At 47.7% G+C, this 15,454-nt stretch overlaps 9 protein-coding genes across 9 annotated transcripts; 6 read left to right on the top strand and 3 right to left on the bottom strand.

Annotated features, from left to right (window-relative positions):
- Positions 1 to 316: 316 nt before the first annotated feature.
- On the top strand, positions 317 to 1,860 carry C8Q69DRAFT_514118 (hypothetical protein; the record flags this gene model as incomplete). The annotated part of the gene is made up of 5 exons (XM_028633333.1): positions 317 to 359; positions 529 to 595; positions 662 to 1,093; positions 1,148 to 1,474; positions 1,539 to 1,860. 5 exons carry the CDS (start codon positions 317 to 319, stop codon positions 1,609 to 1,611), a joined length of 942 nt encoding a protein of 313 aa, XP_028482710.1. The 3' UTR covers positions 1,612 to 1,860.
- Positions 1,861 to 2,135: 275 nt separating this feature from the next.
- On the top strand, positions 2,136 to 3,428 carry C8Q69DRAFT_509639 (hypothetical protein; the record flags this gene model as incomplete). Its single annotated transcript, XM_028633115.1, has 2 exons — positions 2,136 to 2,426; positions 2,502 to 3,428. The coding sequence occupies 2 exons, from the start codon at positions 2,136 to 2,138 to the stop codon at positions 3,426 to 3,428; spliced, it is 1,218 nt and encodes a 405-aa protein (XP_028482709.1).
- An 804-nt stretch (positions 3,429 to 4,232) lies between these two features.
- C8Q69DRAFT_477368 (hypothetical protein) lies at positions 4,233 to 5,447 on the top strand. Its single transcript, XM_028631316.1, has 2 exons — positions 4,233 to 4,757; positions 4,819 to 5,447. Exons 1-2 carry the CDS (start codon positions 4,457 to 4,459, stop codon positions 5,145 to 5,147), a joined length of 630 nt encoding a protein of 209 aa, XP_028482708.1. The 5' UTR covers positions 4,233 to 4,456; the 3' UTR covers positions 5,148 to 5,447.
- A 360-nt stretch (positions 5,448 to 5,807) lies between these two features.
- C8Q69DRAFT_509637 (hypothetical protein) lies at positions 5,808 to 6,197 on the bottom strand (the record flags this gene model as incomplete). The annotated part of the gene is made up of 2 exons (XM_028633114.1): positions 5,808 to 5,976; positions 6,049 to 6,197. 2 exons carry the CDS (start codon positions 6,195 to 6,197, stop codon positions 5,808 to 5,810), a joined length of 318 nt encoding a protein of 105 aa, XP_028482707.1.
- A 1,509-nt stretch (positions 6,198 to 7,706) lies between these two features.
- On the bottom strand, positions 7,707 to 9,414 carry C8Q69DRAFT_80420 (hypothetical protein). Its single transcript, XM_028634053.1, has one exon. The coding sequence runs from the start codon at positions 9,045 to 9,047 to the stop codon at positions 7,950 to 7,952; it is 1,098 nt and encodes a 365-aa protein (XP_028482706.1). The 5' UTR covers positions 9,048 to 9,414; the 3' UTR covers positions 7,707 to 7,949.
- Positions 9,415 to 10,138: 724 nt separating this feature from the next.
- C8Q69DRAFT_477365 (hypothetical protein) lies at positions 10,139 to 10,717 on the top strand (the record flags this gene model as incomplete). The annotated part of the gene is made up of 2 exons (XM_028631315.1): positions 10,139 to 10,161; positions 10,224 to 10,717. A coding segment is annotated over exon 2 (346 nt), but the record flags the coding sequence as incomplete, so codon positions are not given.
- A 106-nt stretch (positions 10,718 to 10,823) lies between these two features.
- C8Q69DRAFT_477357 (hypothetical protein) lies at positions 10,824 to 12,264 on the top strand. Its single transcript, XM_028631314.1, has 2 exons — positions 10,824 to 11,076; positions 11,176 to 12,264. The coding sequence occupies exon 2, from the start codon at positions 11,251 to 11,253 to the stop codon at positions 12,058 to 12,060; it is 810 nt and encodes a 269-aa protein (XP_028482704.1). The 5' UTR covers positions 10,824 to 11,076; positions 11,176 to 11,250; the 3' UTR covers positions 12,061 to 12,264.
- Positions 12,265 to 14,703, top strand: C8Q69DRAFT_477353 (putative zinc finger protein; the record flags this gene model as incomplete). Its single annotated transcript, XM_028631313.1, has 4 exons — positions 12,265 to 12,398; positions 12,483 to 13,372; positions 13,429 to 13,560; positions 13,611 to 14,703. The coding sequence occupies exons 1-4, from the start codon at positions 12,314 to 12,316 to the stop codon at positions 14,700 to 14,702; spliced, it is 2,199 nt and encodes a 732-aa protein (XP_028482703.1). The 5' UTR covers positions 12,265 to 12,313.
- An 88-nt stretch (positions 14,704 to 14,791) lies between these two features.
- On the bottom strand, positions 14,792 to 15,301 carry C8Q69DRAFT_509634 (putative L-PSP endoribonuclease family protein; the record flags this gene model as incomplete). Its single annotated transcript, XM_028633113.1, has 3 exons — positions 14,792 to 14,858; positions 14,918 to 15,075; positions 15,140 to 15,301. The coding sequence occupies 3 exons, from the start codon at positions 15,299 to 15,301 to the stop codon at positions 14,792 to 14,794; spliced, it is 387 nt and encodes a 128-aa protein (XP_028482702.1).
- Between the last annotated feature and the right edge of the window lie 153 nt (positions 15,302 to 15,454).

Below are 15,454 nucleotides of genomic sequence, written 5' to 3'. Positions count from 1 at the left end.
AGGCAGATTGGACATGTCAAGTACCGCCTTTACAGGCCTATATACGACTTTAGGGGAACGGACTGTACGCGTATCAAACCTCAGCAGCAGTAATAAGCTAGCGCAATGTAGGGTCTGTGTCTTCAGGCTGCCTAGGTGCTAGACAAGTACAGGAGGCTAGCTGGAGCGGGATACTTGGGCCGGTCAGCACTAACCATCAGAATCGCCGAGGCCGTGTCTACCCTTCTTCGAATACCTAATTGACATCCTTACTGTTCTTGATTATCACCAGTTACGATAGCTTTTTAAATCCGCCAGTGAGATATCCTTCGACACAATGAAGAGATTCCAATTCCGACAATTTCGGTTCCCGTCGAAAGGTCGGTGTGTCTATCTCCCGTATACACAGCACTGACAAACTTTTAGTTATATGTCGAGATCTTCGGATATATACATTTATATTTCTTGAGATCATGTTTCTCCTTTTCTAGAATTTTCATCTTCAATTGAGACTTTTGGTACACATATATTGATCTTAGATCATTGCAGGGGACGACGAGGAAGACCGGAACAAGAAAGCATTGAAACGGCGAGAGCAGGTGCGGAAAGCTCAACAGTAGGCACATCTCTCATGCACGATTTTATTTCCTTGCAGGAGAGCCTTGTGCTTATGATCCTTAAGCACACACCGTGAGCGTAAAGACGCCTACGTAAAATCGCTGGAAAAGGAAGTCCTCCAGCTACGGACGAACGAGGCCGAGCTGCTCCAAAAGACCAATTCTCTCAAGGCCGAGGTTATCAGATTGCAGCGCATTCTCGCGGAGAACAGAATCCCACATGAATCGAATATCGCTGAAGACTTGACGACTTCCGTCGATAATGACTTCAACAGTTCATCCTCTCACGCTATGATCATTCTCGACCAGCCTCAGAACGGGACACCACATATCCGCGTAACTAAAGGACATGCGTCGTCGAGTAACGAAGGACACTCACACTTTGGTCCTGAAAAACTTCCAGACCATTCTCATCCTCCGCCACCTCCTCCCAAAGATAACCCACACCCGAAAGGAGACTTGGATCCTACCGAAGTTGGGATGGACTTCATTCTCACGTAAGCTCTTGTGTCACCAAAGTACTGACATCCAGAATTCTCACTATCCTCTAGGCTGGAAGACCCATGTCTTGCCCACGCTCAAGGAAGTCCCGAGGAGCCGGAAGCTCCCACAGGTCACGCCCTAACCGCCACTGCTTCGCTCCTTTTCCAGGCTCCAGGTCCGCGTGGCCCAGGTCTGCCCTCAGGTAATGCATGGGAAGCACCCCATGAAATGCTAGATAGACTACTCCAACTTTCGGAAAGTATCCCGCTTGAGGGAGAAGTCACTCCAATCAAGGCTTGGAATCACATACGGCATCTTTCCGCTTTCCGGACTATAGATTCTAAGGTGCTGGGCAATCTGACGAGAGAGTTGTCGCGATACGTCAAATGTTACGGGTGAGCGTCCCACTCTGGTAGAGTTCATGATACGCACGTATTCAGCATTGCTAACACCATCCAGATTCGGTGCCGTGATCGACGAGACCATATTTGAAGACACACTCCGTTCGTTTGGACTTGGTCGCATCCAATGAAGGTCAGATAAAGCAGGCATGAATTCAATATGTTGCAGTACCTGGCACTTTCAAGAACCCAATAGGAACAGGGGTATAAGGACAAGGGGCCTCTTTCGCTCGGCGTTTAAAAGCTCAACAGCTGTTTCCCGATAGTTCTGTATCAAGATTCTCCTCCTTTTTCGTCTGAAACTCTGATTCCCTTTTTGGTTTGAATTCTGCGAATGCACAGACCGTTTATACGACACCTAGACCAATCATATTCTGCGCTGCTCTGGGAAACGGTGCCTTTCCTAATGAGGAAATTTCTGTTTCCATAATCACCTTAACTGCAACAATCCATCATTTGACATCTGTGAGGCGATGTTGAATCGCTGTATCCATCATGAGGGGTATATAAAGCCATGTTGCTATGTCCTCCGTTAATATTCTGCATGTAGCACTCCAGAGAATTCTCAATCCTTCTAGATACCCATTCAATTCCTACCTCTCCATTCTTACTTGGTATCCGCTGGTCGATGGGACATTACATTTTGTTCTTCAGTATGCCTCAATTCATTTCCAAACTCATTTTGCTGGCCCTTCTATGGCCCATGTCTATACGGGCGATCCCGCTTTCAGAGAGGACATGCTCGACCAGCAAGGCAATATACTTCATCACCAATGATGGCAACAATGCTGTCGCTGCGGTACCGATTGGCGATGATGGTACTCTCTCAGGTGGCACTGTGACCGAAACATGTGGGAAAGGAGCCAATTCTATCGACGGCACTACAAACCAACCTGCTGCTCCGGACGCCCTCGTCAGTCAAAGCGCAGTGAGCGTTGCCGGACAGGTAGGTCTTCTCAATACCTAATTTACCTTATCATATACTTGATTCTCCCAGCTAATCAACTATCTATATTCACAGTACCTCTTCGCTGTTAATGCCGGTTCGAATACTCTCAGCATGCTGTCCATCGATGCGCAGGATCCCACAAAGTTGACAATGGTGGGCGAACCCGCCAGCGTACCGGGTGAATTCCCCAACACCCTTGCCGCCTCGATGAAAAATAAAATAGTCTGTGTTGGAAGCACCGGAGCCAAAGCCGGAGTGTCTTGTTCGTCATTCTCTCAGAAGGGACTGGGTAAGATGGATAGTCTGCGTGAATTCAACATTGGACAAAGTACGCCTCCTGTTGGGCCAACGAATACTGTCTCCCAGGTTCTGTTTTCGAATGATGAATCGACTCTCTTGACGATGGTTAAAGGGGACCCCACAGTCAACAATACCGGCTTTGTTGCGACGTTTCCTGTGAACCAGGCATCTTTCCGTCGTCCAGCCAGCATATCCATGGATGGTACTCTCAGTTCGCCATCAGGGACAGCAGTGCTCTTCGGAACCGAGCCGATACCCGGCACCGAGAACTTCTTCGTGACGGATGCCTCTTTTGGTGGCACGATCCTTTCTCTCGATCAAAAAGCTGGTCAGCTATCTTTGAAGTCTAAACAAGCCATTGGCGGTCAGAAAGCTACCTGCTGGACCACTATCTCTCAATCATCCAAGAGTGCCTTCGTGACAGATGTTCAAGTTAACCACATTGTCGAGATGAGTCTCGATAATGCCAGGATTATCAAAGAATACGACACATCAAGCGTCAATGCTGGACCAGGGTTCATTGACCTTGCGGCAGCTGGCAATTTCGTCTACGCTCTCTCGCCGGGAAATGGCACATCAGAAGCAAACGTAGTCGTCATGGACGTATCCGGAGGACAGGGAAAAGCCAAGATAATACAGACCTTTGGACTTGGTGCTTTGGGTGCGGGGAAGAATTCACAGGGTATGGTTGCCATTTAAGTCTACTAGGAAAGTTCGGGAAGATTTCCTAGAACATGTTTGATATTTTATTGCCACTTTCTTCAGTAGCTACATCACTCTATTAAGTGACATTGATTTTCCTTTCTCCTAATTTAGGTGGTTACAAATACCATAGTCAATCTATGATCAAGTTTCCAGTACCGCAGGTGCATATTGGTATTATGCTTTCTTGCCAGGCTGAGGCTGTCTGATTCTTACATTCTCTAGCAATCTCAAGCTATTTATCCCTATGGACGGGGCACACTAAGCAAAAGGACTGGGAGAACCCCGTAAATCCTTCCATCCTCTCAATTCTTTCCACAAGTGAGAATACCAATGGCAGCTACACTGAAGCAGTGTAAAATAAGCGTGTCAGCTGATTGAGCTAGGTGAGAAATACGAGCAATCATTCACTGGAAATGCTCCGCTCTCTTGGTAGAACTTTCAAGTGAAGGACACAGCAACATTAGAAGAGTTGTCAGACTGGTACTACACTCCAGCATATCAGTAGAGTTATCCGAGTTTAGATGAAGATAAACATAAATAACTTCACCACAGGTCAATTGTGCTTGGCTCTGTACAGTGTTCATATGGGATGCCTACTAGGAGAGTTAAAAGAAGTACCCTACTTTATCGCCTCGCTAGCGCTCGGCGATAATTCATAGAGAAATATGCAATACTCTTAGTCTTTCTTCCCTGCTGCTCTCTTTTTCTCCAATCAACAATGATTCTCTTTTGATGTTGGGATGACTTGTCATAGATCCCCGACCGTCAGCGAATCACCGTCGCTTATTCTGGAAAGCCCCAGAAACGCCTGCGCCACAGGGAGCTAGTCAAAAAGAAGAAGCTGAGTCAGCCACTCGCCACAATGCGATTATGAACATCCCAAACTTCGCCTTCGGAGCTTGCATTGACATATCGTCAAGCAATCAACCTCCATCGTGACTGCCAAGCTCTCTATCGAGCATTCAAACCATCTTTTGCAGCGCGAAAAAAACAAAAATCAATCACATAAACTCATCTCCAAAATGGCCAACTATCTCGCCTCCATTTTCGGAACGGAGCAAGACAAAGTCAACTGCTCCTTCTACTACAAAATCGGCGCGTGTCGCCACGGTGATCGCTGCTCGCGCAAACACGTCAAGCCATCATACTCGCAGACAATCCTCCTGCCGAACCTATACCAGAACCCAGCCTATGATCCCAAGAACAAGATGAACCCGTCGCAGCTCCAGAACCACTTCGACGCGTTCTACGAGGATATCTGGTGCGAGATGTGCAAGTATGGCGAGTTGGAGGAGCTGGTAGTGTGTGATAATAATAACGATCGTGAGTATATTCCCCATTTTCGACTTGATCGGTGGCTAACAAGTACGTTTCTGCTTATCAGATCTCATCGGAAACGTCTACGCGAGATTCAAATATGAAGATTCGGCACAGGCGGCCTGCGATGCTCTCAACTCCAGATGGTACGCGGCACGGCCTGTATATTGCGAGTTATCGCCCGTGACAGATTTTCGAGAAGCGTGTTGTCGGTTGAATTCCGGCGAAGGGTGCGTGCGTGGTGGATTCTGCAATTTCATCCATCGCAAGGAGCCGAGTCCCGAGTTGGATAGGGAGTTGCAGCTGTCGACGAAGAAGTGGTTGAAGATGAGAGGACGCGACGAGCGGAGTGTCAGCCGAAGTCCGAGTCCGGAGCCGACGCGGAAGAGATATTAGACTGGGGAAAACATGCAGAAGATACAGCTATCGTGATCCTGGGCCTCTGGTGATTATGCGTCGGTTCTGCGTCTCAGTGTTGTAATGAAGCGGTGGGTGAGAAGAAACCATGGAACAAAAGTTTCGATTGGAGCAAGGCGTTCTGGTCTGGGGTATTTCATATACACTTCATATTTCCAAGTTTGTCCCAATACGAGATAAATGTCTCACATTGATATTATGTACAGTACCTATCTATCCGTCTATTCTAGTTCTGAGTGATATCCCACTGAATATGACAAGGTGCTTGAAAGAGGAAAAACAATGCTGATATGACATCTGGATTAGTCTATAGTTTGCAGCCCGAACTTGATCCATTTGAAATGGATGAAAATGGACCACATGTGAACCAGACATGCCGGGTATCTAAGTCAAATCTATTTGTCTCCGTGGTACTCCGTCCCGAACGCCGGATTGTATATGCATTTGGTCACGCGCGGCTGACCGATGGTGCGAGGATCCTATTGATATCATTCCCCAAGGGCCGTTGGCAAGCCTATATTCCTGTCCGTAGATCAACGGACAATATGATCCCTTCAAGACTTCCGTCGGTGAATTGACATGCGTTTTCCTCTATCCGGCAGATTGAATGATAAAAACGCATCGATAACCACGACAGGGCTACCGGTTAGAAATATTGAATGCCGCATAAGGATCCCAATGGTTTTTCGCCAATAACCAGATCACGATGCCGGCACCGACACCAAAACCGATTATGAAGAACGCCAGCAGCCAGCCGAGGAGACGCGCGCGTATTTTCTTCCGACGTTGAGATTTGAGCCAGTCATCCCTATGTTTTGTAATTCCCCAATCAGTAACTATCTCTTCACTTATGATGTCAGGAACAACGCGGGGTCCATACGTCCAGAACGTCCACTCTTTATCAGGAGTGGGAGTCTTAGCTGCTTCTTCCGCGTGGACAGCAATGGAGAACCGGCGCCAGAATCCCGCATCCGGGGTACTGGTGCCCATGTGGTTCGTAGTTTGTGGTTCCTTTTCTTGTAGGGCCATATGCCGTAGGGGATGAGACGATATCTTTTCGAACTCAAGGAGGGTATCATGCGGCCCAGCCCGCTATGGCATGCAATTACCTGTCTGCGTCGGTTGGTTCGAGAATATCCAGAGATTACGGCACTCTACCGTTTGCTGCTGGGATCTAGCAAGTTGTAGACATGGCCACTTGTCGTATGAAGCAGATTAATCCCACTAAGCGCACTGGTCTAGAAAAATGAGAGACAGGGGCGGAGGGTCCGGATAGCGTAGAATGAAAAGATAACGAACGAATTGTCAGGGTCGAAGGAGTGACTTCAGTTGGAATAGCAATGCATAAACGAGGGGATTGTTCAAACACCTGACACTTTCCAAAAAGAGAGTGAGAGTTCAAGAGAAAGGGAGGGACAGTCAATGTTGTGGGAGACTAACACAGTGATTCGATCATCAGGAACAGGCCCGAAACCGTCAGAGATTGACACCGAAGATCACAGATGCTTAACTATAATGGCGAGTTGGGCCCAGGCCGGACTCCGAAATAGTGCTTGGACTACTACCTATGGAGCATTTGGAGCCATGAAGAGAACGAAGCTCGCACCGCTAATGATCCACCGCTCAATGCAGGTGAGATCCAGATCGCAAACAGCGGCGTATAATGCGCCAACGAGAGATTCATCGGGGTTCTGCTTCATATATTCGAAGGATCTTTCCGTGGTAGGTTAAAAGTTAAGCTATCCTGGGAACAAATCATCATTCACAGAACCCCTGATCGTGGTGGAAATCATCCGAGATCTAGGCGCCGCGGCGGAGTAAAACGGCTGCATAACAGCGCGGGAATCCACGGGAGCCCGTGGTCCAGTTTATGGTACTTCTGATGACAACAGTTAGCGCACTTTTGGCTTTTATTGCCGCGGGATCCGATGCACGTTGAATTAAACAGATGCTGCGGTAAATCTGGACATAGAGGTTCAGCATCCCGTCGACGGTCAAATTTTCAGGGGTCAAAAAAGCGAACGTTGGTGAATAACGGTTTGGATACTAGTGGGGAACTTAGCGCCCCTCAATAGTCGCATCGACCGAGCATTTGATGGATGTGTGCACTCAAGATAGGCCTGTTATTGCATGCCAGGGTTGGAAGCTGCTGTGGACGTGATAAGGCAATATAGTATAACCTGTTCAAACTGCCCTTGTGTAAAAAAGAAGAAGAAAAAGAAGAAAAAACCAGAGAAAAAGAATCAGCTGTCCGAGAATAAGACCACGTATTCTGAGATATGGCTCGCTTTGACATTGTCGATGTTCCAATGTTTCACAATGATTGCCGATCATAGCACACGGGCCTATATATGATCCAGACTCGCTGAGCAATAGCCTTGATCAGATACGTCACCCTGCAGATATATGTGAGCTTCTTTTCGAAGTCACGTTCCACTTCTAGGTGAGCAATCCCTTGGTCTTATAAAAGCCATGGCACATCAATATATTCGTGTTGGTGGAAGCCTTCGTCGAAGCTTTCGAAGGTCCAGCGAAAGAAAAATTACGGCACCGCTGTTTATCCGAGGAGCTAGAGTATCAACAAGGTCACTGGGTGAATACAGTATCGATAAAGGTACTTAACGGAGTTCAATGTTTCAAGATAAGAGTGCTGGAAGAAGACGTCAAAGGCGTAGTTATGAGAGTCGCCTGTAATACTGTCAAACAGTGAATATGCGAAATTCGTTCTGCTGCTCTTGGAGTTGGTGATATTTAGTGATCTAGAATTTCGCCATATCGTTATCAGACCCCCGGCCAATAACTCGCCATACAAACGTATGCCTCCTGTCCAGGGTCCGGTGCTTCGGAGACTGATGCTTGCAGTCGTGTACCAATATTCCGCGAAGGTAGAGGCCTGCGCAGTGACTGGATTTGCTGGCGTATCTTTATTACTTTCTCCCGATAATCTTTAGATATCCTCTCCGATGGAAGGGTTACAAGTTGCATCCCTTCCAGTCCCTGTGTTTGGAGTGCATTTTGATATAGCTTCTGTCTCCAGGGCTCATCTTCACCGCGGTCCTCATAGGACCACGCACTGTCACCCAGGAAGTGATCTCCAATCTTCTCCATTCCATACGCCCACATGCGGCGCCACCTGCGGCAGGTCAGAATGTGCTGAAGGGCGACTTGGTCCTCCTCCTGCAGCTTCTCTCGATCGGCATATGGCCCCACAGGAAGGACTTCCATGCCGGCGTAGCTCCGGCACATACAATCTGGAACGCAGTATTTGAAGTAGTCTAACCGGGCATCAAGATCAAAATACGGAAGCTGCTTATCTGGCTCTAAGAATGCGCGCATGCTGCTGCCGAATAACTCCCCGTAGATAATAATCTGGAAGGCTGCTCGATTTGAGTCCGTGTTGAGAGTCTCAGGCTCACTAACTCCACCATCCCAAAAATCTGGCTCCCTGTACCACTGCTCACCAGCCATCTTATCGATCTGGTCAGCGAACGGGTTGATGATGGAGAAGCGGGAAAGATGCAATCGGCGGATATCATCCATGGTTAGGCCTGCCTTGACCTCCTCACTATGAATGCAGAAGTCATATAGACTATCGATGCCTCCCTGAAGAACTTCTCGAAACAGTCGTATGTTTTCTGTGCTCTTTATAGCCCAGTCACTGACCTGCCGTGCCGTGGCCATGACGAGAAAATGCGGATGCGGAGAGAAGAACGTTGGAGCTGAGCCTGCTGCAAGCTGCAAGATCGTCCTTGGAGATGCTTTCGCGAAATTATCTCGCAGTCGACGACACGAAGACGCCATGTTGGTAAACGATTCGATATTATCGATATAACATGGTAACAATGCGAGGATCTCGTTTGGTAAATCGAGCAAATTCATATTGGAGACGGACAGCGCAAAAGTTTGCGCCCGATAGGGGTGTCGATTCGACTGTACTTATGAGATATATCAATTTAGTAGAGAGTACGACTTGTTTTGTAGGTAACAACTAACTAACATTGATTATGAAGTCTGAGTCAGATTGTCAGGCTTCTGTCTGTTGGATCGACAGTGGCAGCGCTGGCAAAAATGGCCCCCAATGAAATGATGTCTTGGCTGAACGTGTCATCCATGAGAGTTGGACATCACAAACGGCTTTGAATAAACGCTTAAGAATATTCGTTCGTCTTAACCCTTTCATGATGTGATGATATATTCAGAGTAACATGAACGACATTTGCCAATGCTGAATCGAGTTTCTGAGTTTAAGCGATGGAGGTGAGACTGGAGATCGAAGTTTCCACGTCTACCCTTTAAAGAATCCGGGTCTCCAGCAGTTTAGGAATCTACAACAACATTCGCGTTGACGTGCAGAAAGAGCATCTCTACGATTTATCCTCAAGGCTTTTATCAATAGTCCAGTACAATCCGAAGTGGAAGCTTGACCGTTACAATTCGACGTGCATGATGATGACTGACAGTATGAACGACCTGACTTGTGTGTATTCTGATCGGAGAGACCGGACGTTGGATGATATCGGAAATCTTTGTCCTCTGGACAATGGGCGACACCATCATCCTCGTCAAGATACACGCTTGGTGCCTTGGAACAGCTTCCTCTGGAACTACTCAATATGGTACTCGTTCATCTTGATATAGAGTCCTTAACCGGGTTTCGACGCGTCAACCAACGAGCTATGCAGGCAGTGGATTCGATTCCTCAGTACAAGGCTATCACCACGCATACGCCAGCCTCACTTCGTGGGATCCTTAGCATCGGTACCGGCAGGTGGATCTCATGTCGAGATCTCCACAAGAAGCTTTGCACGGCCAAATGCGACAGCTGCGGTGATTTTGGCGGATATCTGTATCTGATTACTTGCCGGCGCGTCTGTTTTCTCTGCTTCACCGAAAATACTGACTACCTTCCTCTGCGGCAAGCAGACGCGATTCGAAAGTTCGGTCTTCGTCATGAGCATCTGGCAAGTTTACCTTCTATGAAGACTGTTCCAGGGTACTATTCCCCGCGACAGATCAAACTGCGCAACCGGCTCACGTTGGTCGATCATAACGCAGCGCGACTAGCTGGGCTTGCTATACACGGCTCTGTAAGCAAAATGGAGCAGTACTCCTTAGAGATCATATCGATGCGACTGGAGCAATACCAATCTCGAAAAGCACAACAACCAACAGGGGCTAGACAGTCAATTCCACGTCGACCCAGATCTGAAGATGAGTTTGACGGACGTACGTCAAATCCGAAACGTTTTGTGGCAATCGCCCGCGCTCCGTTCCTGGATCTTCGTACAAGATCTCCTGAATGGGGGTTTCACTGCGTCGCCTGCAAAATCCACCACTATAATCGACCGTTTCATTGGCGAAGGAAGTTTACAGAGGAGACATTCAAAAGCCATCTTAGAGAGTGTGGAGAAATTATAGACGGAAAGCACGCAACGAAAGTAACTTAATTGCAATAAAGGGTTTTTACGGTTTAGGGTGTGCAATCCAATGAATCCCGATTGCTTCATATTCGCATGCCCCCTGCTAAACCACCAATAAGACTATGAAGCGTTCGAAAGACAGTAACTGGTCTTGGGAGAGGGTTACAAAGCTCCAATAATAGCCCCCGCGTCCCTTAGCCACTCAGGGTCCCTTCTGCGACACAATCCAAAGATGATTTTAACAATCGATAGTATAGCTCCTGCATCACGGAGTCGGTCCTTTTTTAGACCCTGCTGAGCGAAATTCAATAAAGAGCTGCGGCATTCTTACTGCCCGGGTTGTTTGATGAGCGGAAATCTATTTGTCGATGCCAGATGGAGACCCTTCAATAATACTTGAGTAAGGCTGTTCCACCAATATTATGTTCTGTTTTAGCGCCAACCCCCCAAGCCTGAAACAAGAACAGCAACAGACAAGGCGCTGACGTCTAGAGAAATGTAAGTTTTCTTTGTCAGCTAGAGGCTTTGGAGTTTGGAGCATGATTAAAATAGAATGCACGCTCGCTTGTGTTCCTGGGTCGACTAACTCTTTCGTTTTACTAGTTATACACAACTGTATCACATCAATCCATTTCTCTCGTTATAAATCTCGTGTCCCGGGAATGGCAACGATTGCCAGCAAACCTAAGGTGGAACTCCTCCAGGCAGAGGCAGCTGAAGATGACCAGAGCTTCTTGCGTCTTCTGGTCGACGGTCAAAGTATCAAATATGTCACTGTCGAACCTGGCCTATACAGCACGGAGGATTTGTGTTTCGGACCGTCTCTGGGTTCCATTCTTCCAGATTTTCCTCCGGGAGACTGGAACGATGGGCTGATAGCCAGAAACACAACTGACGGCAAGCCTTATTTTGCGCGTGCTACCCGAACTCAGTTCCCTGGCGTGAGGCATCAATGGCACGAAACCTATGTCGATTACTTCGACCTCATGGTCGGAGCGAAGCTGCGAACGGGTATCTACGAAGTCCAATGTCCACAATTTGAGGGAATTGTCGTCGCCAAGTTCGCCCGCTTCGAATGGGAGATCCAATATCTCGAGGACGAGACCACTGCTTACAGATGGATCGACGGCCATAGCATTGGACCACGATTCTTGGGCCATTTGACTGAGAATGGCCGAGTGATTGGATTCCTGATGGAACGCATCACTAATGCACGGCATGCCGGTCCAAACGATCTTGCGGCCTGCCAGGAGACATTGCGTCGGCTACATCAACTGGGGATTCGGCATGGCGATATAAATCGGCACAATTTTCTTATTCTTGGATCAACAGCTGTTTTAATTGACTTTGAGTCGGCTCGTAAATGTGATGACCAAGATGCGCTATGCGAGGAGTTCGACTCCTTGCCAAGGTTTTTAGGAGATGAGTCTAATAGAGGAGGGGGCGGGATTCTTTGCACAGAGCCAAATTAGTGAATTATTGTGTTTCTGGCGATGTGGTGCATACGATGAAATGTTTATGATAAATCCAGAAATCCAGGCAGTAGTTACCTACCTAGGTAGGTAAGCAGGTATTAAAGCAGTGTTGACGGCGGCGATAAGGATTTACTTACATAACCCCGGGGCCTAGACCGAAATTAGACCAAATCCAGTATCTTCCTCTCTCGCGACGCGTTCCGTCCGTAAAACAAAGATATACCATACCCCGAAAACCCAGTCGATCTAGATGCCAAAGGAGTATGTCTGCCCGGAGTCTGGTTGTGGGAAATCGTTCCTTCGATCCTCACACCTATCCCGACATCGTCTGAATCGTACGTGCTAATTGGATGCCGAGAAAGAGACGCGTTTACGGCTATGCTATTATTTTGCTATTATTTTACTGACGCAGTGTATAGACCGGCCTACTGAGATATTCCAGTGTTCATCATGCCCAAAGAAATTCGTCAGAAGAGATCTTTTCAAAAGACATGAACAGCGCCATGAGGCGGGTATGTGGTGTAGAAATTGTGGGGGCTATCATAGCTCGAGACAAACGTGCGATGACCCCCAGAGACATCAGACCAGCCAAATACCAGAGTCCATGTCAATGGACAGCGTGGAAGATGCGAACTTGAGGGGTACTCCGAGTGATCCTCAATCTGATCCCGACAACACAGGTTATGGGGATACCGACAATGCCGGTGATGAAGCTAGTGATAAGGATGACCATCATATCAGTGATCGCCAGCCAAACTACGATATAGGAGACTCTATTCCTGAAGAGCAAGTGAGGTGGTTGTTCTACGATCCTTGTACCAACATTCATGCTCCATGCGTGGATTTTGAGTCTCTGTTCGAGAACACCTCAGCAGACTCCAATTCCGTTGCCAACGGGAATTCTGTCTCACTGTCACCGCAAAGCAGTATATCCGGAGAGGATATCTCAGCACCTTCCTTTGCCGTACAACCTCCTCACGTTGACTTACCAGCCTCACCTAACTCTTCAACATCGTCGTCATGGATCACCGTACGAAAAAATCTTCTAGTGGCGTTGAACACTCTGACTCCAGATATCCTGACATCGTCTTTTTTCTACCCACTAAATCTATGTCATTTCTACGACCTTTATTTTCTCAACTATCATCCGCATTTTCCTATACTACATCCGTCTACCTTGGATCCGGCGACCGCACCTCCTTTGCTGATTGCGGCCATTGTAACTTTGGGCTCGACCTTATCAGATGATGACGAGCATTTTCGAACGTCGATAAATATCCATGACTCTTTACGCTACATGGTCTTTAACGTGTGTATCATATAATCATATCCCTGCAGCTCGGTATTGCTGATTGTCACTTCCAGACTCGAGATTTTGGACCCCCTGCATCGCTCTGGTGTCTTCAGACGCTGCTCCTAATCCAAACACATGAGATGATGTTTTCGACAAGGAAACACCATCAACTTTCTCATGTATTCCACGGAGCTCTAATCACGGTAACGAACTGTTCCTATCGCAATTCATTTAAAAACTGACCTGTTATCAGCTTATGAAGCAAGGAGTGACATACTCGCCATTGCAGACTCGGTCTTGTAGTGGCGATATTACCACCCAGGAACAATCGTGGCATTGGTGGATTGAAGCACAATCTTCGTACAGGACTGCATTCTTTGGTTTTGTCATGGATGCACAGCATAGCTTTATGTTTGGACGCAGTTGCGTCTTATCTGTCCACGACGTGCAGCTGCTATTGCCTTGTGCAGATAGCCTCTGGGAGTGTAAAAGTGCCCAGGAATGGCATCGGGCCATGCAGAAGACGCCAAAATCACCTGGTTTCCTTCCGGTTCTGAAGGGACTCTTGGGAGGCACCCCGATCCATAGCAACTGCAGCCCTTATGCACGGCTGATCCTCTTACATGGATTGTTCAGCGTAGCAGATCACCTCAAGGCCAGGGAGTTGGCTGCGCTAGGAGTCGGGCAACACTCGTTGGAGAGTTCGGCCCGCCTGGGCCCCATTGACACACGGAAAGATACTTTAAAGAAAGCACTGGACACTTGGTCGTTCTCGCTTGTCTCCCGGAGCTCGTCCTTAGCCCTCGAAGCGTCGAAACCGTTGTATCACATGGCTTACGTGGCTATTTTCACCAATATGGCAGACATTCACATCCTAGCAGGGGCCCCATCACTATCAGGCAGTCTGCTGTCGGACAGCGAACGGTTTCAAGCGATTGGGCGCCTACTGTCCTGGAGCCTGAAGCAGGAGTCAAAGAAGGCTATTTATCACTGCCTGCTACTCATTCAAGAACTCATGTTTACAGGACAACAATACCGTGCCAGGACAGATAACATCCCTTTGCGTCCGTGGTCTTTGTACCAAGCCACGCTAGTTCTTTGGGTGTATGGATTTATGGTACACGACAGGGGATTATGGCAGAAGAGGCGATCATCATGCAGCGCAGAAGAGTATCTGGTCCATATGATTATGCTTCTTCGTGATAATTCGGACGAGATTAGGAAGGTGACATGGCAGACCCGAGAGCTGATACGAGCCGTCCAGGCCAGTCTAGAAGGATGCCGATGGGAACTACTACGGGAAGCTCATGGAACACTTGGCAAGCTTATTGAAAAGGAAGCGTGAGTATTTTCTCAATTTTCACTATCTGTATGTCGTATAGACCATGCAAGGTCGTCTACATTTGCGAGCTGTTCCTTTATTGGTCCACCATTCTATAGAACTGCCACACACTCGATCTCCACATCAGTGTTGAGTGGAAGAGTCTTAACGGCAACACATCTAGAAACCTGTCAGTACAAAGTTTCAAAGTCTTAAGTGTTGCCAGAATGGCGACATACGTTCGGCAGGGCTTGACATCACCCCAGTATTGCGTGTAGACCGAGTTCATCTCAGCAAAATCGTCCATATTCGCCAAGAAGACGTTGACCTTCACAACCTTGTCGATGTTTGTACCGGCGGCTTCCAGAACATGTGTGAGGTTCTTGATGCATTGGTGCTTAAAAAGAATGTCAGTCGGCATCGATCCACTGAGCTCAACAAGCGAAGAGATTTGGACTCACAGTGTGAGCCTTAATATCTCCCTCGATCAGCTTTCCTGTAGCGGGGTCAAGTGCGACAGCACCAGAGCAGTACACAACACCATTGGCGATGATTGCCTGAGAGTAAATGCCCGGTAAAGGTTTGGGTGCCTTATCGGTCAAGACGGCAGTTTTGGCAGACATATTTATTTCTGTTTTCCTTATGCGGGCAATACTTCAATGCAAGATGAGAAAAAGCAAAGGTTGATCCAGGATTTACCTTGTCTTCTGTCAGCTGCTTTACTGCCATTTATGTCTGCTTATCTAGTTCTCGCCGCGTCGGCCGAACCGATCTCA

Source organism: Paecilomyces variotii (assembly GCF_004022145.1).
Source record: "Paecilomyces variotii strain CBS 101075 chromosome Unknown C8Q69scaffold_11, whole genome shotgun sequence".
Lineage (NCBI taxonomy): Eukaryota > Fungi > Ascomycota > Eurotiomycetes > Eurotiales > Thermoascaceae > Paecilomyces > Paecilomyces variotii.
This window is presented reverse-complemented; position numbering and strand designations above follow the sequence as displayed.